We start from the raw sequence: 26122 nt of genomic DNA, 5'->3' as shown, positions 1-26122 counted from the left end.
CTCTCTGGGAGCCCTGTGCAGAGCCCATGTGTCTGCATGTATAAATACATACTCGGATCTTGCAGTTACTCTTAACAGATGGTTCCCTGTCTCTCGGTAGTTTTCCATTCAGATGAGAAAGGGCTAGAAGCGCAGCCTCATTTTAAGCCAATTTTTTTTTTTTTTCTGAAGCATTAGTTGACTTTGTGTTTAACACTTTTCCTTCATTCTGTGATTTTTGTTATAAAGGTAGAGGCTTACCAGGAGCTTAGTATATGAATTCATTTCAAATTCCTAAGCTCCAAAGTGAAGATGTTCATCATCCTCCTTGTAAAATATACAGGTTTTGGATTTCTAGAAGATTGAGTAGGAGGTAGAGAAGTTTTGCAATGGAAGACTCTTTGTACTATTTCATTCTTACTTTTGTGCAGTTACAGAAAGACAGAATATACACGTATTGTTCCATTGCAATATTGTTCCCTTATACAATGTAGTTGTGTCAGCTTAAAACTGGGAAGCTTTCTAAAGTGTAGATTCATCATTTCAGGTACTAGTCGCTATTAGACTTGCCATTTTGGAGGATTCTTTGGCATCTAGTACTAGTAAACATATGGGAGCTTTTGCAGAAAGGCAAAATGGGATGAATGGGCCTTTGAAACAATCCTTTTTCTGTGATTATGTAACCACCTCTTAAACTTTACGGTAAAGCGTATTTTTATTATTGCTATCTTAGATATATAAATTCCAAGAAGATACTTAGCATATCTATATTATGTTCTTATTTTATTTATTTAGGTTATATCCTTATTATCCTTTAATAAATCTGTTAATATATTTTATTTTGGGCTACATGAATGCTTTTTCTCATTTCTCATACCTAACAGTGGAACCGTTAGTTTCCTTTAAGTAAGAAAGTGGAACCGCATACAGCTTTCATGGTGGAGCATTTGAATTTGCAGGTTTATAAAAGTGCCAGCAAGCGAAAAGCCCATATTCTGAAGAACCATCCAGGGGCTGAGCTCCCACCAAGCATTCGCAAACTCCGTCCAGCTGGCCCTGGAGAACCAGACCCCATGCTGAGCACCCACACCCAACTCACTGGCACGATCGCCACCCCTCCCGTCTGCTGCCCTCACTGCTCCAAACAGTACAGCAGCAAGGTATGGGGAAAGGCTTTGACTGCATCTGAATCAAGGTCATTATTCAAGGAATCTCTTAAGAGAAGGTGGTGATTCACTTGCTCTGAATTGATGGGGCACTAACGGAGTTGTTTTCCTAGGTCAGATGGCTAAGGAGCTGCTTCCTGAGAATAGGGACCGCAAGTCCAAAATGAGAAGAGAATAGTGGAATTTCCCCAGTTAATGCATCTCATACATAGGCTGAGCACTCGATTGGTTTCCTCTTCCCTTGGTCTGCGGAGGGTCTCATATTTGAATATTCTATGATCATAGTTTATGAGCTCAGGCTTACAGGAACACTACATAGGAACTTATGTGATAGATCTTGAAAAGGGGTCATTCTTGGTTGGGGGGAGGTTGTGATTGATTGCTGTACGTATTGGTGGATTAGGGGATGCTATGAGGTATTCTGACCTTGCTTGACATTGTGGGGGTCACATGAATCTTCAATTTCTTTTCAGCCTCTTTCTTTTTCTCTTTCATACTGTTGTGCTGCTTTGGGAGGAACAGGCGTGGCGTCAGCATCACTCTATTTTTTTTTTGTTGTTGTTTTTTTAAGGCATTAAAGACCTTAGGAATCTTTGGAGGGTTTACATTTGAGAAGGGTGGAAAACAACAAATTCTAGTAATTATTCTTGGTTTTGCCATAATTTTTCAGACCAAGATGGTACAACACATTCGAAAGAAGCATCCAGAGTATGCCCAGCTCCCTAACACCTTACATACACCACTGACAACAGCCGTGATCAGTGCTACCCCAGCTGTGTTAACCACAGACAGTGCCACTGGAGAGACCGTGGTGGTAAGTGTGTGACCGAGGAGGGCACCTCACCTCCTTCAGTGCCTATCACAGCTTCCATTACCACAGCTTGTGTTTATCTTGCTATTTAATTGGCTGCAAATGTAGCCCATTTTCCTTCAGTTTTCTGCACAGGGCATTATGCTTATGGTTGGTTGGTCTCCTAGTCGATGCTTTCCAAAGCTCTCTGTACAAGGGGTAGCAAGAAATATTCAGTGCTGCTCCTCTGTGGCGAGAGGGTAACTCCATTGGGCCTGACACAGAGAGATAGATACAGATATATAGGTAATCTTCCAGCATCTTCTCACCTTTGGATTTTTTCCTATCTGAGCTCAGGGCTAGTTTGTACAAGCAGGAGTGTTACCAGCTAATGTGTTTTTTGGTGACTTTTCTAGACAACAGACCTCCTGACCCAAGCCATGACAGAGCTGTCCCAGACGTTAACAACAGATTACCGGACACCGCAAGGGGACTACCAGAGAATTCAGTATATTCCTGTGTCACAGTCTACATCTGGTCTTCAGCAACCGCAGCATATACAGCTGCAGGTGGTGCAAGTAGCTCCGGTACCGTGTCACACTTACTTCTCTTTACCTTCATGCATGCCATGTTGCCACTAGCCAATATGGCAGGCGGGCCATCACAAGCACCCAACTCTCAGAGCTGGGGCTGGACCCGACGGAATGTGCTTGTGCACCTAAGTTCTGAGTCTAAGGCATTCGTAAACCCCTCCCTGTCCCCCCCCGCCGGCTATAGAGGGCTCTGGACTCAGCAGCGTAAGAGATTCCTCTCAATAGCAGTGTAGAGATTTTAGGCTCGAGTGTACACCGTAATCCCGTGCCATTGCAGGACAGTACCATATGAACTCTTTCGGAGCCTCTTCCGGACCCTTGAGCACCAAAGTTGACTATGTGGTGAGGAACCAGTTTGATAAGTCCCTATGTGGGCATCGAACAACTAACATGAGTGGGAGGTTGTGAAGAGTAATTGTGAGTTTTGAGTGTCGGTCAATATCTTATTACTACAGAGGTATAACTGTGTTCCTTCTATCAGACGATTAGTAGCTCATTCTCACTAATTAGGGAGTTAGAAGAAGGAATCCTCCCTAAACTATTGTTTTACTTAATTATGCTGAGGAAGTGTACTCCAAATGAACAAACTTGTTGCTTTGAAATCATTTGGTCTCTGAAAGTTTAGAATTAATACCAGAGTGGGAAATGGGGAGTTGCTACTGTCATTGACTGTTCTTGACCTTTTTTTCCCTTTGGGAAGGTTCTTAGCTTCAGCCTTTGGAGGAACCTTTGAATCCCTGAAGTTGCCTGTAGAGTATGATGTATATGTACATTATTCTAGAAAAGGGGACTGTACTTTAGCCAGGTTTTCAGAGATGTCTGGGATACATAAAAGGTTAGGAAACACTATTATAGTGGGTCAATAGTGACAAAAGCTAAAAGCAAACTCTCTTGTTTGATCTCTTTTAACTGATCAAGGGTAGGTCATTAAATTTAATTGAAACTTAATGGAAAAAGACTTGATTCCTGAGAGCTTCTCATTCCAGCTTTTTATAAGGAGCTGTATTCCTTCTATCTCCTTCTTTTCTAGAGTTAGTGTTAGTGGCTTCTGTTTTATAAGCATAATATTTATTAATTTATTTATTTAGAGAGTGCATGTACGTGAGCAGAGGAGGGACAGAGAGAGTCACAGGCAGGCTCTGCGCTCAGCACAGAGCCCAATGTGGGGCCTGATCCCATGACCCTGGAATCATGACCTGAGCTAAAATCAAGAGTTGGACTCTCAACCGACTGAGCTACCCAGGCACCCCACATAAGCGTAATTTTTAAAACTGTCTTCTTTTCTGGACCACTTAGGTAGCTCATTCAGTTAAGGGTCTGACTCTTGATTTTGGCTCAAGTCATGATCTCACGGTTCGTGAGTTCGAGCCCCGCATCAGGCTCTGTGCTGACAGTGTGGAGCCTGCTTGAGATTCTCTCTTACTCCTTCTCTCTCTCTCTCTCTCTCTCTCTCTGCCCCTCCCCCACTCACCTCTGTGTCTCAAAAATAAATAAGTAAACATTTAAAAAAAAAAACCCAACTGTCTTCTTTTCTAACATTTACCAGCTTGGCTCAGGTATGGGCTCTCTGGGAGTGAGGCTAGGCTGTCGAGTTCCATCTGCTCTTCTGCTGGAATATTGTCCTAGCTGAGTATCTTCTCTGGAAGGATCTCCCTTACTCTCCATCAATATGCATCTGGTTCTCCCTCCAGGCCACATCCCCTCACCAGTCTCAGCAGTCCACCGTGGACGTCGGCCAGCTCCACGATCCTCAGACCTACGCCCAGCATGCCATCCAGGTGCAGCACATCCAAGTCACAGAGCCCACTGCCCCTGCTTCGTCGTCATCCCAGGTACGCTCTCCGACTGTTCACCCGGGGGGTAACACAGCCTAGGAAAGTTTCATGCAAAGGGTAAGGTGTTAATAAATATTTTTTGAATGGATGTAGCTCTGCTTTTTCAATAACAGACTCTGTCATTCAGACACAATAAGACTCCACAAAGTCACCTTCCTCACCAAAATTCAAGAAACACCTTAGCAATTGGATACTATCAGACAGTCCTTTAGAATAGGAAGCAAAGTCTCTAGGATGTAAAATCACGGGGCTCCGTTTGGTCAGGGGAAGCTAATCACTGAAAGCAAGTGTGTCCACAATGCCAATATTAAAACTGGAGGTGTGGGGGGGGCACCTGGGTGGCTCAGTTGGTTAAGGGTCTGACTTCGGCTCGCGTCATGATCTTGCCATTTGTGAGTTCAAGCCCCGCGTCGGCCTCTGTGCTGACAGCTCAGAGCCTGGAGCCTCCTTCAGATTCTGTGTCTCCCTCTCTCTCTGCTCCTCCCCTGCTCATGCTCTGTCTCTGTCTCTGTCTCTCTCTCTCAAAAATAAACATTAAAAAAATAAATAAAATAAATAAAATTTAAAAATAAAATAAAACTGGAGGTGGGGCACCTGAGTGGCTCAGTAGGTTAAGCATCTGACTCTTGATTTTGGCTCAGGTCATGATCTCACGGTTCATGAGTTCAAGCCCCACATTGGGCTCTGTGCTGACAGTACAGAGCCTACTTGGGATTCTGTCTCCTTCTGCCTCTGCTCCTTCCCTGCTTCCTGTCTATTTCTCTCTCAAAATAAGCAAAGATAAACTTAAGAGAAAAAAAGAAACAGGATATGAAGTGAAGGTATCTGAACCAGAAAGGATGCATGTAGTCCCACCTCTGATATCCACTGGTTTCGCATGCAATGTGCCTAGGTAATTAAAAGTTTTAAATCATGCTGACAGACCGTTAAATAAAATATGTTCTTTGCAATGACATGGATGGAGCTACAGAGTATTATGCTGAGTGAAATAAGTCAGTCGGAGAAAGACAGATAGCTTATGATTTCTCTCATATGTAGAACTGAAGAAACAAAACAAGCAAAGGGGAAAAAAAAGAGACAGAGGCAAACCAAGAAACAGACTCTTAATTATAGAGAACAATGTGATGGTGACAGAGGGAAGGTGGGTGAGGAGATGGGTGAAATAAGGGATGGGGACTAAGGAGGGCACTTGTGATGAGTACCAGGTGTGGTATGGATGTGTTGAATCACTTGTCCATCTGAAAGTAAGATTACATGCTATGTTAACTAACTGGAATTTAAATAAAAACTTAAAAAATGTTCTGTTTTCCAACTTGATATATACATATACTTTCATAATAACAAAATTGAAAAGTATGTGTAAAGTAATAATTGATTCTAAATCACATGGATAGAGCCAATTCTAAATTGCTTGCATTTCTGCCAAATGCGTGGGTGGCACTGGCAGTTGCCTGGCTGGGGTGGGAAGAAGTGGGAGAAAGGATTTCTTCCCTCCTTTGCTGGCTCTGTGCCCTTTGAATTGCTGCAGAAATCCATAGGATAAACACCTACTTTCTCCGCCTTCCTGTTCACCGAGGGCCGTTGGCGGTGGGAGGCTGCGCCTCTTGCCATCTGACGGCCTCTCCCCTCCCTCTAGTGTGAGGTCCAGCCACCGCGAGGTTTCTGTTATTTACTTCTCCCAGTCCCAGATAGGCTGCCTCTGTCCACAAAGGGCCCAACCTCCCTCCCCCCCACCCCCAGCATCACACCACTAAGTTTCTCAAAGAGGCTGGAGGGACTCCTGTGAGTTCCTTTTCAAGAATATGGTGGCACGGGGACAGCCTTCCCCAAGACAGCTCTCCCTTTCTTCTCATGCAGCCTCCAGCCTGCACCTCACAGGGCCATCTTTGTATCCACATAGATACTCTGACCCACACGTCTCAGCTTCTTCCACATTCTTGCAAATGGGGATCCAGTGGCCACCCCCTTGGTTCCACGTGCCCAAATACCATTAACAGAGCCTGTATCCAAAAGATAGGACCCTTGCAGGATGACAGACCCAGGGAAGACACTTGTGCAGCCCTGGAAGTGGGTACAGGGCTGTTTCCACAGGGAATGGGGGACTCTGGTTCCCAACATGTCACCTATAAGGGGATACATATTCCAGGTCTGTGGTCTAAGGATGGGTCTTGCCAGGGTCTAAGGACGATGTGGATATATGGATAAGTTATAAAGGTTCAGAAGAGGGAAAGATTATGTTTAGCAGGGAATCAAGTGTATTTATGTGCAAGTGGTGTTTGAATTAGGTCTTGAAGGAGGGGTAGGATTTTGACATGGTAGTTGGGGAAGGCATTGAGATCTGAATGTGCTCTCATTGTGAGTAAAGACACAGAGTGGGCAACTGGTGCATTTAAGGAAAACTGTTTAGGTTAGTAACAGGAAATGATGTTTGAGAAAACAGTTAGAAAGGCAGTTTGGAGCTGGCTTAAACACAAACGATGGAGCTTGGACTTTATCCTGTGGACAGGAGTAAGCCTCTCCACTGGATGTCTGCCTGTGTACCTGTGTTCATCTCCACTAACTGGGTGGGATTTCCCAGTGTTCTCACTGGAAATGATAATTTCTGAGTTCTGCTACAGATTCACTTTGTGATACAGGCAAGTCCTTTAGCTTCTCAATTTTTTACATCTTATGTAATGGAGATAATTATACTTTCATTCACTTATCGTTCTGGTAAGCTTGGTGAAATTAATTTTGGGGATATTCTTGTAGATAATTCCTTGCAAGCTAATTAGGACTGCATCGTTATGATTGCTTTTCATTAATCCTGATCTTATTGAAAATACTATTATTTTAGCAGTGATACTTTCAGTGTTATAATTCATGTTAGCCAGATTTATTTTCTTCCGTTATTTGTGAGTCTTAACTATACTGGAAGTTCATTGTTTTCTACTCCTGCTTTGTCTTTCTCTCTAGGTATCTGGGCAGCCCTTGAGCCCTGCCTCCCAGCAGTCCCAGCAAGGGCTCAGTCCCTCCCATATACAAGGCAGTTCCTCCACACCCGGCCAGGCTCTCCAGCAGCAGCAGCAGGGCTCCTCTGTACAACACACCTACCTACCCAACGCTTGGAATTCTTTCCGTGGCTACTGTAAGAAATGGGGATAATGCTGTGTAGCTCATGGGTGGGGAAATCTATAGCCATGGGTCATAGTTTCATTAGCTTTAGAAATAGATTTTCTGGATTAAATTATCACTAGCCATTTTCTGCAGTCTGTAGTGCATGTACTTGAATGAGTTTCATGACCAAGTTCAAAGCAGCATTCTGATCTCAGAGAGCCACCCATTTCAGAGACATGAGGAGCACTGCCAGAGGAAGTAAGTGGAGGCAGGTAGACTAAAGAGCAGAATAGGTGGTTGTAGGATATGTTGATTGCCTTCATATCAAAGGATGTGCTAGATCCTGGGTATACAAAAAATTTATATTGACATTCGTATCAGTAACACCACACAATAATAATGTCAATTTCTATTAAGTTCTCACTGTGTGCCTGGAATGATTCTAAACCATATATATATTGCATTCAGGATTCACAACAACCTGTAAGTATAATTATTTTTCCACAATTTATTTATTTATTTTGAGAGAGAGAGAGCTAGCAGGGGAGGGGCAGAGAGAGAGAGAGAGGGAGAGAAAGAATCCCAAGCAGGCTCTGCACTGTCAGCACAGAGCCTGATGAAGGGCTCCAACATATGATCCGTGAGATCATGACCTGAGCTGAAATCGAGAGTTGGACACTTACGACTGAGCCACTTAGGAACCCCTATAAGTACAGTTGTTATTTGTGCTTTACAAATAGGGAAATTCAGACACAGAGTGATTTGCCCAAGGAACATAGTACCTAGTTTCTCAAGTATTTAGAGGATTGGAACCCAGGCAGTCTGGCTTCAGAGTTTATACTCCAAACCACCCCACTGTGGGTGGCCTCTCCTTATAAGATGGTCTTTGGCTCAAAGAAATCATTATCTAGTAGAGAGAAAGAGATATGAGTAGTTGCTTTCACAGCTCTGCAATTAGTGTTACAGAAGCAGTAAAAGACTGACTGCTCAAGGTAACAGATTTGGTGGGGACAGTAGTCTTGGATATGAGCTGCAAAGTGTGAGATCTTTATGGTCAAAGATCTGGAATAGAGGAACAGTTCGACCTCAGGAGCAGGGACTATGAGCAGCAGAAGTGGAGAAGAAAGGGAGACCGGTGCTGATCATTCTTCTACTATTGATTTCCTTCTTTGAGTCTGTCTCCACTGTCATTGATCTTTGGCCATGTTATATACATTTGGTATGGAATCAGGCTCAAACTCTACCTTTTAGTTGTGTTTACAATCTACTCTCTTAAATATTGGTGGTCACAATGAGGGTTTAGTCTTGTTTCTAGTCAGGGAAAGATTCCTACTCATGAAATACCAGAATGCTGGTGAGTACACTGATATTTACACTAAGTTCAATTCCTATTAAAGAAATGTGGAATCATGAAGATTGCCATGGTAATAATAGTATGAGCTAGTATTCCAACCTGAAGAAAAGATTGTGGAATTTAAGGTTTTTTTTTTTTTTTTTAATTAAAAACAATTTTTTTTTAATTAAAAAAAAAATTTTAAGTAGGTTCCATACCCATTGTGGGGCTTGAACTCATGACCCTGAGATTAAGAGTCACACATTCTATTGACTAAGCCAGCCAGATGCCCTTGGAATTGAACTTTTTTTTTTTTTTAATTAGGGAAAACATTTAAAATATGCAAAAATAAAATAGCATAATGAATGCTTTTGTAGCCATTATCCAACTTCAGTTATCAACTCAGAGTCAATCTTGTCTCCTCTGTACCTCCTATCATTCTTTCCTAGACCTCCAACTATATAATAATCCATATTATTTCATCCATAAATATTTTATTTTTAAAAAAAAATTTTTTTAAATGTTTTATTTATTTTTGACAGAGAGAGAGAGAGAGAGACAGAGCATGAGCAGGGGAGGGGCAGAGATAGATGGAGACACAGAATCTGAAGCAGGCTCCAGGCTCTGAGCTGTCAGCCCAGAGCCCGACGTGGGGCTCGAACTCGTGAACCACGAGATCGTGACCTGAGCTGAAGTAGGACGCTCAACCGACTGAGCCACCCAGGCGCCCCCATAAATATTTTCTAAAACACAACTCCAGTACTGTTCTCAAAGCTAGAAATAAATGACAGCAATTCTTTAATAACCATCAAATACCCAGTGTTCATGTTTCTGTTACTGTCTCGTAATTTTTCTTTTAATAATTTGTTTGTTCAAATTGGGTACCAAATAAGTCTCAAGCATTGCAATTTGTTATTTCTTTTGAGTCTTTTTTAAGATTTTAATTTTTAAGTATTCTTTATACCCAATGTGGGGCTCAAACCTACAACCCCGAGATCAAGAGTCACCTGTTCCACTGACTGAGCCAGCCAGCCCTTGAGTTTTGTTTTTTGTTTTTTGTTTTTCTTTAATGTTTGTGTTCTCTCTCTTTTAAGTTGCAACTTCTGTGTTGAAGAAACTGAGTCATTTGTTTGGTAGAATTTCTCACATTCTGGATTTTGCTGTTGGCATTCCTAAATTATCATTTAAGGTGCTTTCTTCTGTCCCTTTTATTTCCTGTTGACTGGAGGCTCAGTCAAATTCAGGTTCAGTTTTTTCCCATAAGATATTTATGGCTGGTGGTGTGTACTTTCATCAGGAGGCACATAATGTTTGGTTGTCTGTCTTTTTCTTTGGTTCCACTATTTCATTAGGAATCATAAAGTTGTCATATTCTGATTCTATCATTCTTCACTCACTTATCAGCTAGGAAACTTCTGTAAAGAAAAAGTTTTTGTCTTAACAGATGATTCTGAGGTACAGTTTGCACAGGAAAGTATAGTTTTACACTTAAATATCCAGTTCATCTCCTTCATTTACCGATTTTAAAAATAATAAGTTATTTCCTAGTATTATCCAAGGTGACTAATGAGGGGTATGTGTGTGTATCTTAGTATCATTGTGTACTCATGAATTTCAACACATTGGATATGTTTCAAACCATTGTTACCCTTATTGATGCTAAGATTATGCCATCCTTGGCCAATGGGAGCATCTTCAAATTGGCCTCTGTGTCTTTTCTATATGACTCCGTAGTCTTTTTAAAACATTTTTTATTTTTTATTTATTTTTGAGTGTGTGAGAGAGAGAGAGAGCACACGTGCATGAGTGGGGGAGGGGCAGAGAGAGAGAGAGAGAGAGAGAGGGAGACACAGAATCTGAAGCAGGCTCCAGACCCTGAGCTCCAAACTGTCAGGGCAGAGCCCAATGCAGGGCCTGAACTCATGGTCTGTGAGATCATGACCTGAGCTGGAGTCAGTTGCTTAACTGACTGAGCCACTCAGGTGCCCCCTTCGTAGTCTTTTATAACATCTTGCATGCTGGTATGATCTCATGTTCTGGGCTCATCTTAGAAGGTTTCCTGCACCAGCTCGGGAATTAGCCAGAAGCCAGAAGCTTTGGGTCCTTTTAAAGGAAAATATTATATAAAGACCATCAACTGTATGCTAGGGTGAACTTTGTTTTTAATTTGCTTTAATAACACTGCGGTGAAATAGAATTCTAGTTAGATTACATTGTGATTACTAGGCAATAGTGGATACATTTGCCAGTGATTCAAATCCGAATATAAAAGATAAAAATATGGAGCTAAGAGGTAAACCTTTGCAACTTATTTCAAGGTTTTAAAAAATCATTGAATATTTTGTTTTATGGATATTCAAAGGCTCATTTGGGAGTGATGCATTGATTGTTTCTGATATTTGATAATTCTTTGCTAACCTCCTATGATCATTCTTATCAGAATATTAAGAAATCATATCATTATAAAATTCTCACAGCAAGCAAATACATGAAAATGTCTCAATGGGGAATGTGGCCACTGGTTAAGTATTTGTTTCTACAGCTTGTATTAAAATCTGAGACCACTGAAATATGGATATTTCCTGTTTTTCAGCATCAGAGATTCAAATGATGACGCTTCCCCCAGGTCAGTTTGTGATTACAGACAGCAGTGTGGCCACTCCTGTCACCACTGGCCAAGTGAAGGCAGTTACGCCGGTAAGTTATCTGCTCATGAGGGCTTTCCTGTCCATCGTACTGCACCACTCTCCCCTCCCTCTATTTCCTATTCCTCAGCTTCCCATATCTGAGTTAGAAATACCTCCTCTGTATTCCCATAACCCCTTATGCTATATTATAACCCTTGTTTTAATTTGTTTAAATTATTGATTTACTGTATATCTTTTCCTAGCAGACAATGAATTCCTTGAAAGCTGTGTCCTGGTGTTTATCTCTTTATTCTCAGTGCCTTGCACAGGAGACTGGATTATAGCAAATGCTCAATAAATACCTATGCAATTAATAACTATAATGAACCTCCCAGGTCCATATACATACAGATTCACAATTGATTGCCTTTTTATGTGCTTTGTGGAGAGTATTCATGACTATTGGTCCTCAACTGGGTTGGGAGAAAATAATAAAATTAATGTTATGGAGCTCTTTTAAACTATTTTATTTTATTTTTATTTTTTAAATTTATTTTTAAGCTTATTTATTTATTTTGAGAGAGAGAGAGAGCATGCACACGAGATGGGGAGGGGCAGAGAGAGAGGGGGAGAGAGAATCCCAAGCAGGCTCTGTGTTGACAGCACAGAGCCCAATGTGGGGCTTCATCCCTCAAACTGTGAGATCATGACCTGAGCCAAAATCAAGAATTGGACGTTTAACCGACTGAATGCAGGGCCTGAACTACCCAGGGGTCCCACTTTTAAAATACTTTATTTTATTTTGTTGTTTTTAAAAATTAAAAAAAAATGTTTATTTACTTTTGAGAGAGACAGACAGAGTGCGAGTGGTGCACGGGCAGAGAGAGAGGGAGACACAGAATCCAAAGAAGACTCCAGGCTCTGAGCTGCCAGCACAGAGCTCGACACAGGGCTTGAATGCACGAACCATGAAATCATGACCTGAGCCGAGGTCAGACACTTAACCGACTAAGCCATCCAGGTGCCCCTGAACTATTTTAAACATTCAACCCCCTTCCTGGTGAAAAACATTGCCATGAATTATCTTGTTATATTTAGATTAGGCAGGTCAATGTTGATTGTATCTGCTATCTCTGTTTTTGTCTTCACTGGTTTGTTCCGGCTTGCCTCTAAGTAATTAGAAAACAGAGTGTATAAATTTAAATTAAGAATTATACTTGTATGTGGCTAGGGATATTGGGAAGTCTTCCAGGGAAGACTGTTTCCCAAGAAGTCTCAGAGAGCAACAGGGTAGTCTAGTGGCCTCAAAAACCTGATTGTTTTTCCCAGAGCATGCTCAGAGCTTACCCATTTCTCAGCACACAAACTCACATTCCCTAGTCTTAGGAGAGATGTATAAATCCAGAGTAACACTATTGTCAGTGAAGACCATAACTAATATAAAATGGAATAGTCTCGCTGGCATAATCAGTGAAATTTTTACTGCCTATGGGACCCACTGACTCTTTACCTTTCTTTGGCCAGGAACTCGTTTGAGAACCTGATTATAGCCAAGGATGTTCCCCTTTCCCTGCCACAATACACACACACACACACACACACACACACACACAGAGACACACATACATTTAAGGTACATTTTCCAGGGTTCGTAGAATTTCTAAAGCCTACCTGTGGACCACCTAGTAGTTCATTGACCCTAAGTGGAGAAACAGCCCCCTTCCTGTTAGAGAAAGACCCACATGGGAAACCAGATCATTATCAGAGATTGATGAGTGTGCACTCATAGCACATGGCCCTAGATATAACAAATGGTTATTTGGCTATGGCTTTTGTTCTGGACAGTGCTTGGAAAGGCTACTGTCTGGGCTTTCTTCTGTGACTTCTTTTTTCTAGCCTATATAGCAGACCAATCACCCTACCAATGGACACATTCTTTCTTTAAAAATGTTAACTTAAGGGACTAGCTAGCTCCAGGTCTGTGAAGGTTTCATGATCAGAGAAAGAATAATGACAATGCATATTTTCATAAAGCTAAATTTATTCAATGTAAGGGACTTCATTCTGCGATTGTATTCTTCCTATGCTTTTGAGTGTTAAAATTTCTCTCATTTGACAGTTAGTGTCTTAAAAATGACTTTACTTGGTAAAATAAAATTTGGGAATACTTATTATTACTTTTAATTTGCTCATCTATGAAATTCTGAAGTCTAGGAACCTCTGACCCTGACTACTGGTCTTGGGAGCCATTCTGCCTCTTTAAGGAAACTTTCTCTCTTCTGTGATGTATTTTGTATTACTCTAGCAAAGAAACTCACAAAAAACAAACAAAAAAAATTAATCTACAGACAGCAATCTTACGAATTTCAAAATTCTTAGGAGTAGTACAATAGCACGAGTTTTCCTTTGCCACATAGATTACTGTCATGATGCAAATTTCTGTACCTGAAGCTCTTCACTATCTCATTTGGTAGAACAATCAAAGCGCTCCTTTAAATTACCTTTGTAGTCTCTTACTCTGATCCATCCCCTCTAAAGCACTTACATAAAACATCTAACATAGGTGTCTATGTTGGTGTTACTTTGTAACATCTCCTTTCCTATTCCTTCTTTCTCTTTCCACCAAGAACCTCCCCACCAGTTTTAGACCTCAGATTTCTAAAGATCTTTTGTTGGTGTGTTTGTTTTCTGTTCTAGGGTCATTATGTGTTATCAGAAGGTCAACCAGAATTGGAGGAAAAGCAAGCTTCTGCTCTCTCTGCGGGAGTCCAGGTTCAGCCAGCCACACATGGTGACTTGGACCCCCAGACCACCAGCCAACAGCAGCCCACACAGTACATCATTACAGCCACCACCAACGGGAATGGGAGCAGTGAAGTGCATATCACTAAACCTTAACTTCCACCCTGGAGCTAGAATCCAACAGTCACACCATGTCTTTTCTCATTCAGAAGTCTGAAAGCTTCCAACAGTTGGAACTCTTTTTTAAGATTTATCATTCACTCAAGAATTTGGAAACCACAGTTTTGACACTGTACACACCCCAGGGCTTCTTTTATCAAGGTCATCTTTACCAAAATGACTCTTCAAACCCTAGGAACTTCTGCCATGGAATGGAGACCTTTAAGCGGAAAGTGGATTTCAAGGTGGAGAGACTTTGCCTTGCTCTTGGGTTGTTTTTTTTTAATACATTGGTGGGCCTTACTTTTCCTTTGTGGAAATATTAAGTGGTGTATCACGTTTGTACCAAAGGTGGAGAAAGGATGTGCCAAGTTCATGGCCACTGGACTTCTTAATTCCGTGCCATGGCACCATAGGAGATGGGCATTTCATTAGGTCAGAACTGCTTCATCTTTTGAGTTTGCATTTTCAGTAACTTAACAAAGGGAGCCTATTGAATATGAAAATAAAAATGATGAATAGGTTTGACAGTGATGTTCTGAAGGAAAAATTTTTATCTAGATTTTTCTTATTGCTGATTAAAACAAAACAAAACAAAACAAAACAAAACGACTTGCCTCTTTGGAAAAACTGTTGGCAGGCCATTACTGGAAGTGCTTTGCACAGATGCTGGCCTTCAGCAGCTTAGGCCAGAACCTCCTGTTCTGATAGAAGTTACTTTCTTAGTCTACAATGGTAGACTCCCTGTAAGAGAAAAGGTTTGTTTGATGTCAGCAGAATTTGAACTCCTACATTAAAGCTTTGCCTCCCGTTCTCTGGTTGTGGTGTATTAAGAAGGAGGTATTCAAGATATCGGTACCAAGAAAAATTACTAAGATAATTATGTATAGATAAAGTGGAAAGCACTGAAGCCTTGTCCTGCCTTGCAGGATCCATTTACCATTCACTGGTGAAGGATGAATTCCTTGATCTTACCAGGTGTACATTCAATTCACATCATTCAGTGTATTTTAATACTTCTCGTGCTGTCTTAAAATGAACATTCGTTAAGGTTGGATGGAAAAGTGGCCCTCCTTATTTCTTAACACTTTTAACTTCTGCATATTATAACTCATCTGGACCTTTTAATAAGATGACCACCTTCACACTTAGGGGAAAAATAGAAATATTGGGACCATTTATATGTCAAGGCAATTATAAGGGATATGGAAGAAATCTAATCTTTATGTATCTTACACTGTCATTTGGGAGAGGGAAAAAATCTGCTCAGTGACAGTTTTTTTTTTTTTTTTACATGTGTTCCTGTTTGCAGTCTTGTTAACTATGAATTCAATGGGGAGAAAGTATTTCCCTTCTTTTTACTGTACATTCCAATTGTACACATAAAACATCGCAGAAATCAGAATGTATTTTAACAACTTTTTGTGACATACTAACGCATTTTTAGAGTACTTATTGTGTGATAGAACTTACCACTCCGGAATAGAAAGACCTAACTTCAATTTCAAATGAAGTTAGCTAATCTATTTTATTTACATTTCTGGGTAAAAACTCATTCTGTAAATTAAAAGTATAGGCTTCATCACAGTAAAGATACCTTCCTGGAAAGGAAACAATTCTGTTGAAATAACTTTACTAATATGTAGATTTTGCACTTTGTTTTTGAGACCTCATTCATTCAGTTATCCCTGAAAATTTGGGCACTAATATGAGAAAGTTACTTGATAAATGTGTAGGAACTAGGGATGGACTCTATCTTTGGTAACAAAGAGGTAATGTCGATGTTTTCAATAGAAAATATTGTCCCTGAGTCACAAAACAGAGACTCTGGGTCCCAAAGTCCCACAGTGTAATGATTGTAAATATCCTAGTGTCCGATCTAGAAAGACTAGGTGAGGAATATTAGACTTTGCCAAAGGTCCAGTTTAATTTTTACACCTTAAATTTGGCCCTGTTGGGTCCTTTTTAATTTGAACCAGCAAGGTACCTCCCCTTCCCTCAGGAATAACTTATTGATTAAAATAGAAATCTGTCACTGAACGGAATGTTCATTTTATGCCAGTTATTTCAAGTTGTAAAATACACAGAAGAAAATACTTTGGAAGGACCTCTTTGTTTCTTTCCCATCTAAGTTTTTTTTTTTAATTTTAATTTTTTTTTTTTTTTTTACTTTTTTTTGTCCTTATGTGGAGTAAGTAAAGGATCTGAAACTATTTTGTATCAACCAGAGATGCAGGTGGCGGTAAAGCCAAACAACACTTCTTTAAGATCAGGTATTCTGCACGTTCATTCCAAGTTGAGAGATTTTCAAAAGGACTTGGATTTGAAGAGATGGTAGATTAAAGCCATCTGAAGACCAATATATGGGGGGAAAATGTGTGTAGCCAATGTTTATATTGTGGCCTCTCTTCAGACGCATTGGCACTCTAAACTTCAATCAGTGCAGTGTGAAAATTTCAGAGTAGGTTACGTATAGATTTTACATTTTTATTGTTTGATTTGTGCCCACATAAATAGACATTTCATCATGTAAAATTCCTATTATTCTGGAAAAACCTATTGTTTTGATCTTGAATTGTTTTCTGATTTGGAATTATCCTTTCAAAAAACTCTCAAGATATCTAGGGCTAAAAAGCACTTCATGAGATGCTAAAGATGACCCACAGGTTGAAAATGTTGACCCTATCCTGTTATTTAAATGTGAACATTTATTGTACATTCAGTGAGTTATAGTGTTAATAGTCTTGTGCTACTCAGCAGGTGTAAAAATTAATAAATATTTTTTTTTAATAAACATCTTCCTTGTTTGTATGTGTGAAGCTACTGAGATGGTTAATTTTTTTTTTTTTTTTTTTAATATTATTACGGTGTTTTGACTCTGGTTTACTCAGGTCAGGGTCTGGTCAGAGACCCAACATAAGGGAACTTAGGGATGACAACTATGGAATGGTGTTCCCCTGCCCTTTTACTTGGTGGTTCCTAATTCAAGAACTTTCCCATGGTCTAAGTGGCAGGGACTAAGGGTAGCAGGGGAGCAAACACTGGGCTTTGTTTGGAAACCGCTGTTTTCCATCAAGGGAGGAACATTAGTTTGGCCTGCCAGCTTTCCTGACATTTGCATCCAGTAGAGAGAGCTGAGTATGGTTTCTACAACATTGGTGGGAGTAGCTGTGGATTAAGTAGTCTGAAGCTGTTCTAAATAAGACCTGGTGAATACGAAAGGGACCTACATTCTTAACAAGAACGTTATCTAGTTTAAATTTAAATGTATTTCTTCGACGTGTGTACTTTCTTTCCGAAAGTCAGCGGTCCAGGGACAGGAGGAAGATATGAGGACACGCAGGGGCACAGGCTCCGAGTCTGCGTTCTCCCCACTGAAACTCAAGAAACTGATTTTCACAGCTGTAAAATGAGAATAGTGCGTAAGAGCACACAGCTGTAGTACAAAGATAGGGGATAGAAAGTGCTTAGCATAGTGTCTGGAGCAAGGGCTCTCTGCAAAAGTTGGCTAATAAAATTGCATTCACTCATTCATGGGCCTCAGTTCACGGCCAGGTAGACTACAGACGGACACTGGCAGCTTCCAAGCCAGGTGACTGCAACCCAATATAGAGCAGCGCTGGCTTGCGTTGCCCCAGACCCCGCCCCGCGCGGCCCCGCCCCCGGCACTCTACAGGCCCCGCCCCGCAAAACCCCGCCCCTTCCGCCGCCCGAGTCCGGAGCGTGCACGCACCGAGACGCCTTGCGGGAGCGAGCGCGTCCGGGAGCCCGCGGGCCGAGAAGCGCTGCGGGTAGGGAGACCCGCGCCTGCGGCTCAGGTGAGGGCGGGCCCGGGGCGGTGAAAGGGTTAAAGTGGAGCCGGGGAGCCGGGGGAGGGAGCGGCTGGGCCTCTGAGGCTCTCTGCTCCTGTGGGCCAGGGACCGGGGAACGAGCGTGTCGGGAGCCGGGCGGCCGGGTGGGTGGGGGTTAGGGTTAGGCACGGTGTGGGGGAGGGGCCGTGGGCGCTGAGGTGCAGCTTAGAGGGGCGGGACCCGGGCCTTGGGCAGGGCGGGGTTGGCTAGGGAGGGACTTGCTGGGGCGGCGGATTTGGAGAGAGCTTTTGCTCCGGAAACAGCCACGGGTTTAGCTTCTGCGTTCGGGAGGGTCCAGGAGGCCAGGCTAGCCCAGGTGCAGAGAAAAGGCCCTTGGTAGACGCCTTCCTGGTCTAGTTAAGGGGGCTAGGACGCCACAGGATTTAGAAATCCTTGGCTTCCGGGGTTCAAATCCTCTGGCAGCTACCTGCTTTTTGTATTTTGGGATCCTGTTCAGAATAGTAGCAGGACAAAGGTTGCCGCTCAGATAGATTAAATTTAGCTACACCTCCATGGTAGTTGAAGAAACTGTGAACAAAGTTGTGAAACGGGCGATCCTCCTAAGAGTCCGGTAGAACATTGGCTTTGCAGTTATTACCCTGTTCTATGTCAATTCTGTAAAGAGGACCCTACTCTGAACATCGGTTGCTGCTGCAGAAATTTTTTTTTCTGTTTTAAAGTTTTGTTAAACTCATGTGTCATGTGCTTTCTCACCTGCTTGGGTTATTTAGGCACCAAGAATGTTCAGGATGTTGTAATTCTCCATGTACTGAAAGGTGATGGAGTACAATTGCTTTGAGACCATCTGCTTTGTTCAACACTTATCTTCCTGCTGTATCTTTACATAATCTGAAATCTCTAAAAGATAACTTGAAATAATTTGTGGGAAGATGCTTACTTTAGTAGTATTACAGTTCTGTTTTTATCATTTAAGGATTTTGGAATCAATTCATTACAATACTGTGTTTACATGACTGCATTAAGTCATATAAACTGTTATCCATCTGGAGATTATTTATTGTAGGATTCCAAGATTGGAAATAGTACACAGGACCTGGTACAACCCCCCTTTGTCTTCCAGATAAGGAAATTGACACTCGGCAAGGTAAGATTTGCCTAACGGCACCGAGATTAAGCTAGAAGTTTGGCATTTTGACTGTTAAGTCTGTTTTTAGATTCCATTTTACTGCGCTTGTTAGGTAGGTATAGGAGAGAGAATGGGTTTAGCAAATGTTTGTAGAGTGATTCCTTTCAAACTCCCTGTGGTCCTGTTAGTTTTGTTCAATCCTATGGCAGTTTTACAGCTGATTTCTAGCCATTAGCCTAAGGAGATGCTCTCTGAAAATGTGTTAATATGTACATTTCTAAAGGTGACTAGTGGCGTTCAGTTATTATAGGAAGGAGAAACAACATTACATTTACATGGTTATAAATATCAGATGGACCTTTAGTTGTCAGATTGACTACTAAATTTATTGGCTGTCATGATCAAGTGCTTGGAAACCCCGGAGTTTATGTGGACTAAAGTCATATTACCATGCTCCCTTTTCACAATTTCAATTGAGAGTTTATACAGGAGGTATAGTGAATATCTGTTTGTAGTCAGGCAAACCTGAGTTTCAGTACTACCCCTGGGGTTGGGCAAGTTATTTGGCTGCTTTGATCCTCAATTTTAATATATCTAGAATAGATATGATAACCCTGTCTCACACAGTTGTAGGAATTAAATGAGAAACATGAAAGGCCTTGGACTTAATAGGTCCTCATTAAATGACTTACTGTTAGCGTCTGAGCTTTACTAGTCTATATGGGTTGTCAGAGATTTTTCTTTGTTAAAGTACAACAAAGAATTACTAAAAAAACGAAACAATAACTGTTAGATTATTTTATAGCGGAGAGATTATTGGCCTGAGAAGTCTAAATTATGAACTCTGATCTGTTTATCCTTTAATCTCTAAGTCTCATTTTGCTCAAATATAAAATGAAGGTGTAAGAAATTGTGTAGATTTGGAAGCATTCTGAGCAGTAAGAGACCTACTAGAAAAGGTTTGAAGATTGAGATAAGAATGCAGTGGTACAAGAGTGCAGAGGTGTGTAGTTGCACTTAGGGTATGAGGATAAGGTATAAAACTAGACTTGAGATTGACTATTTTCTGGGCCAGAATATTTTCTGAAGGAGTGTTAATATCAGCCAGATCCCTTGGATTCCTGCCTTTCGGTATACCTAGAGGTATGACTGCATATATTTGTCTAGATTATCTGTGGAACATAAACAATGGATTCCTTGGACCATATGCTGACGGATCCCCTGGAACTGGGTCCATGTGGAGATGGCCATGGCACACGTATTATGGAGGACTGCCTCCTGGGGGGCACCAGGGTTAGTCTGCCTGAGGACCTTCTGGAGGATGTAAGTAGTAGCACCGCCACCACCTTTTTCTGTCGCCTTGTGTATAACTGCTATGCTAAACCTTTTCCACACCCTACAAGTTTTCAGTCTTTCGTGCTCTCTTTGGTTTCATTTTATATATTGCATTCAGAGTGATCTCTCTCTCTTTTTTCCATGCTGTTCTGCCATCTTGGCTCCCACCCCCTCTCTCTCTTTTTAACGTAAAATTTTTAACATTCTGATTAAAGAAGAAACTATAAGCTACATCCTGCATGTTTAATAATATGTCAATATGATAGTATTATAGAAGCCCTATTTTTAACCAATTTTGACCAATTAACAAGAAATTGTGTATTTTAAGGACAAAATTATGGTTATGTTTACATTAAATTGGTTACCCACGTTGTGGATCATGAAACAAAACCCAAACATACTATCTCTGTTAATAAAGTAACCCTGTAGTCAGTTAATAGTGCATGGAGATTTGTGTGCTTCTGGCCTCTTTCACGGGTAGGCTGTGTAAACACCATCATTATTAAGGTGGCTGCTACTTGTTAAGTGCTTATTAACACGCAAGGCACTACGTATGCCAAAACATGTATTTAACTATCTTGTTTATTTTGCCATGTTTTACTTATAGAGACAGGTGTAGAGTGTCATTTAGCAAACATTTATTTGTGCATTATACAATTTTAGGAGATAATTTCACTTAGTTATAATTGGTTCAGATTTTTCTTTCGTAATACGTCAAACATTGTAGATAGAATTAAAGCCACCATTTATTCTCTTTGCCACCTGAAGTAACAATTACTGAAGTTGACATATATATCCTTCTCATCCATGCTTTCTGTACCTACTTTTTCAAATAAATTTCTTCATGTTATTCGTTTAGTCAGCAAACACTTTATGAAGTACCTACTCTATGCCCGACACTGAGATACTAGGCTTAAAGTGGTGTGCAAAAATAGATTTACAGGGGAAGATCTTGGATACTGAGGTGCATTGGTACATGAATGCAGAAATGTCTACCAGGTGGTTGGATTTCTGGGTTGTCTCCTGCTTATGTTGGTGGCTCTCTGTTGTCCTTAGGATAATGTCACAAGTATTTAACACGTTTATAGGTCCCTTGCTCCTCTTTTCTTCTGTCTGCTGCCCCCCCTCATTTGTGTTCTTGTCCTAGCCATACATTGCCTCAACTCTTTTAATTATAAAAAAAGTAAAATGTGGGGCGCCTGGCTGGCTCAGTTGGTGGAGAGTGTGGCTCTTGATCTCAGGGTCGTGAGTTTAAGCCCCACGTTGGGCATGGAACCTACTTAAGAAAAAAAGTGAGATGTATCATAAGAAGAGCATATAAAATCCATGTTTCTACAGTATGTATACAATTGAAGCAGTAATAAAACACCCAACTAGCTACTACTTGGGTTAAGAAGTAGAATGGGCCCATTCAAGCAGTATCATTCAAGCGCCCATCTCATCCCTCTTCATTCTCCCCGCAGGTAACTGCTGTCCTTTCTTTCATATTAACTCTTACGTTTTTATGGTTTTGCTCTGTGGATTTAAAAAATTTTTATTTATGTATTTTTAAATAATTTCTGTGCCTGATGTGGGGCTTGAACTCCTGACCCTGAAATCAAGAGTCGCGTGCTCTACTGACTGAGCCAGCCAGACACCCCTGCTCTGTGGACTTTTAACTCTCCTGCCTCATCATCTTTTTTTTTCCCCTTTCCTTATCCCCTAATTAACTATCTTAAATGTCACTTCCTCTGGTATATGTTCCCTGACATCTTGAGTCTGGGAGGTGTGCTTCTCCTATGTGCTTATATGCACATTAGCACGTCTTAAGCAACATTGTAATTGCTTGTTTTCCCCTCCAGGCAATGTGTATACCATCCTGCTGCTGGTCTCTCTTGTGAGGTGACCTCAACTCCTCAAGTTCTCTCCCATGTTAACTGTTTGCTGCCCCTCATTTTAAGCTGAATTCAGTTGTCCATCATACCCCTTGTTGGCAGAAATGAAATTCTCTTTACTGAGATTGTTTTTCCTTTGGATTATTTTTAACATTAAAAAAATGTTTGTTTATTTTGAGTCGGGGGGAGACAGACAGAGAGAAGGGGAGACAGAGAGGGGGAGAGAGAAAATCCTAAGCAGGCTCCACACTCAGCGCAAAGCCTGACCTGGGGCTTGATCTCATCAACTGTGTGATCGTGATTTGAGCTGAAATTAAGAGTCAGATACTTAACCGACTGAGCCACCCAGGCACCCCTCCTCTGGATTATGATTTACTGTTGGGTATAAGATAGTGGTTTATATGTAGTCTTTATTATTCTCTAAGATTTGAGCATTAAATGAAGATAATTGACATTTTGGTTCAAACAAACTTAAGAACTTGGATGCAGTGATGGTTACACAGCACTGTGAATGTACTTAATATTACTGAGGTGTACACTTAAAAATGGATAAAATGGTAAATTTTCTGTTCTGTATATTTTACCGCTCATAGGAAAAGTTAAAAGCTTGTTTTTCTCCTGGTTTTCTGAATTCTCCTAGCCCGAAATATTCTTTGATGTAGTCAGCCTCTCAACATGGCAGGAAGTATTGAGTGAGTCTCAGCGTGAACACCTCCAGCAGTTTCTGCCCCACTTTCCTGAAGACAGTCTCGAGCAGCAGAATCAGCTCGTCCTAGCCCTGTTCAGCGGGGAGAACTTCCGCTTTGGGAACCCTCTGCACATTGCCCAGAAGCTTTTCCGAGGTATGCTGCTTGTCATTCTATTGTTGAGAGGAGTGGGAGAAGTAGGAACACATTCACTTACACGAATACTCCTTCTTCACTTATTGAACTTATTTTTGTGAACACATACTGGCTCAGAGACTCGTTGTGTGCAATACTTTGTCTAGGCCATTCTTTTCAGTAAAAATTTTTAACTTACATAGGAAACATAAATCATAAGTGATTGATTGTAGTAAGAACTGTGTAACCACAACCCAGATCAAGAAATAAAACATTACTAGTGTCTTACAGCACCCTTTATGACTAGGCTTTAAGAAAACTTAGAAATAGTTTACCATTTACTTGACCACATGTACATATGTGGATATATGTATTTGTGCGTCACACATACATACACCTTTTTCTCCTGTAGAAAACATGATACTTTCCTGCTAGGCACTTCAGCATGTATGTATCCTTTAACAAGGACATTCTATGTAATCACAGCCCCATTACCGCACCCAAGAAATTTTGCACTGAGCAAATAAGATCACAGACTGTCTCACATTCAGGTGTTCTCAATTGTTCCCTAAATCTTCTTTATAGTGGTCACTTATTTATTTATTTATATTTTGAGAGAGAGGGCACATGTGAGAGGGGCAGAGAGAGAAAGAATCCCCAGAGGGAGGGAGGGAAGGAGAGAGGGAGGGAAGGAGGGAGGGAGAGACAGAGAAAAAGAAAGTGGGGCTCACCTGAAGTGGAGCTTGTGTTTTACCTGAAGCAGGGCTCGTGCTCACCAGATGTGGGACTTGAATTCATGAACTGTGAGATAATGACCTGAGCCGAAGTCAGATCCTTAGTGACTGAGCCACCCAGGTGCCTTATAGTGGGTCTTTCAATTCAGGATCTCGTCAAGGTTCATGTATTGTGTTGGATTTCATGTCTCTTGGCTCCCTGAATCTGGGGCCCTCTGGCTTTTTTTCTTTGTCTTTCAAAAGCATGACTTGTTTTTTTTCAATTTAAGTTTAGTTGACATATAATGTTAGTTTCAGGTGTACAACATTGTGATTCTGTATGTATATTCTGAAGTAATCCCCATAATACATGTAGGTACCATCTGTCACCATATAAGTTATTACATATTATTAGCTGTATTTCTTGTGTTATATATACATTGTATCCTTTTGTCTTATTTTATAACTGGAAGTTTGTAGCTTTTAATCCCCTTCCCTGTTTTGCACAGCCTAACCCTTGCCCTCCTACAAGGCAGTCACCGCATTGTCCATATCTAGGAGTCTGTTTTTTTAGTTGCTCATTTGTTTTTCAGATTTTACATAAAAGTAAAATCATATGGTATTTGCCTTCCTCTGACTTATTTTAGGAAGCATAATATCCTCTGGGTCCATCCACGTGGTCTCAAATGGCAAGATTTCATTTGTTTTTTAAGCTGAGTAATAATTTCCATTTTGTATATGTAAAATGTTTATCCATATATTTATCTTTATCTATTCATCTGCTGATGGACACTTAAGTTGCTTCCATGGCTTGACTCGGTGCACATAGGGATACATATACACTTTCGAGTTAGTGTTTTCAGTCCCTTCATATAAATACCCAAAAGTGGAATTGCTGGATGGTAGTTCTTTTCTTCATTTTGAGGAACTCCATACTATTTTCCACATTGGCGGCACCATCTTTTGTTCCCACCATTAGTGCACAAAGGTTTCATTTTCTCCACATCCTCATCTACACTTGTTATTTCTTTTTGATAATAGCCATTCTTTTTAAAATTTTAAATGTTTAAAAAAATTTTTTTAATGTTTATTTATTTTTGAAGGAGAGAGAGAGAGTGAGCAGGGGAGGAGCAGAGAGAAAGGGAGACAGAATCCAAAGCAAGCTCCAGGCTCTGAGCTGTCAGCACAGAGCCCGATGCAGGACTTGAACTCACCATGAGACCATGACCTGAGCCAAAGTCGGATGCTCAACTGACTGAGCCACCTAAATGTTTATTTTGAGAGAGAGAGCGAGTGAGGACGAGCCGGAACGGGCAGAGTGAGAGAATCCCAAGCAGGCTCTGTGATGTCAGTGCAGAGTCCAACGTGGCTTGATCTCAGGAACTGTGAGATCATGACCTTGATCTGATCAGAGATCCAGAGTCAGATGCTTAACCAACTGCGCCACCCAGGTGCCCCAATAATAGCCATTCTGACAGGTGTAGGTATCTTGTGGTTGTGATTTGCATTTTCCTGGTGATTAGTGATGTTGAACATCTTTTTCACTTATCTGTTGGCCATCTGAATGTCTTCTTTGTATAAATATTTATTCAGGTTCTCTGCCCATTTTTAACTGGATTTTTTTTGGTGTTGAGTTGTAGGAGTTCTTTATATGATGCAGATATTAACCCCTTATTGGATAAATCATTTGCGGATATATTCTCCATTCAGCAGGTTGCCTTTTTGTTTTGTTGATGGTTTCCTTTGCTTTCCTTTGCTTTTTAGTTTGATGTAGTCTCATTTGTTTATGTTTTGCTTTTGTTCCTCTTGCTTGAGAGAGAACCAAAAAAATATTGCTCAGACTGATGTCCCAAGAGTTTACTGCCTGTGTTTTTTTTCTAGGAGTGTTGATGTTTACATTTAAATTTTTAATCTCCTTTGAGTTTATTTTTGTATATGATGTAAGAAAGTGGTCCAGTTTCATTCTTTTGCATGTAGCTGTCCAGTTTTCCCATCACCATTTGTTGAAGAGACTGTCTTTTTGCCATTGTATATTTTTGTTTTCTTTGTTGTAAATCAATTGACTATATAATTTGAAGGTTTATTTCTGGACTCTGTTCTGTTCCATTGATCTGTGTGTCC

General features: G+C 40.9%; 2 protein-coding genes across 10 annotated transcripts in view; both read left to right on the top strand.

The window, feature by feature from the left end:
• PRDM10 (PR/SET domain 10) overlaps positions 1–14850 on the top strand; it is a 98589-nt gene extending 83739 nt beyond the window's left edge. For all 4 annotated transcript variants that reach the window (XM_007082685.3, XM_042957908.1, XM_042957906.1 and 1 more), the window contains 7 exons: positions 939–1139; positions 1816–1959; positions 2352–2522; positions 4220–4360; positions 7319–7490; positions 11386–11489; positions 14117–14850. In XM_007082685.3, the coding sequence (XP_007082747.1) occupies positions 939–1139; positions 1816–1959; positions 2352–2522; positions 4220–4360; positions 7319–7490; positions 11386–11489; positions 14117–14317 (1134 nt within the window). In that variant the 3' untranslated portion in view covers positions 14318–14850. The remainder of the gene's footprint in view (positions 1–938; positions 1140–1815; positions 1960–2351; positions 2523–4219; positions 4361–7318; positions 7491–11385; positions 11490–14116) is intronic.
• A 3204-nt stretch (positions 14851–18054) lies between these two features.
• NFRKB (nuclear factor related to kappaB binding protein) overlaps positions 18055–26122 on the top strand; it is a 47872-nt gene continuing 39804 nt past the window's right edge. For all 6 annotated transcript variants that reach the window (XR_006208038.1, XR_006208037.1, XR_006208036.1 and 3 more), the window contains exons 1-4: positions 18055–18138; positions 19196–19276; positions 20426–20581; positions 23108–23309. Coding sequence is in view for 3 of the 6 variants with exons in the window: in XM_042957519.1 (XP_042813453.1) it covers positions 20447–20581; positions 23108–23309 (337 nt within the window). In the remaining 3 variants the exon portion in view is untranslated. The remainder of the gene's footprint in view (positions 18139–19195; positions 19277–20425; positions 20582–23107; positions 23310–26122) is intronic.

This window comes from Panthera tigris, chromosome D1 (assembly GCF_018350195.1).
Source record: "Panthera tigris isolate Pti1 chromosome D1, P.tigris_Pti1_mat1.1, whole genome shotgun sequence".
Lineage (NCBI taxonomy): Eukaryota > Metazoa > Chordata > Mammalia > Carnivora > Felidae > Panthera > Panthera tigris.
This window is presented reverse-complemented; position numbering and strand designations above follow the sequence as displayed.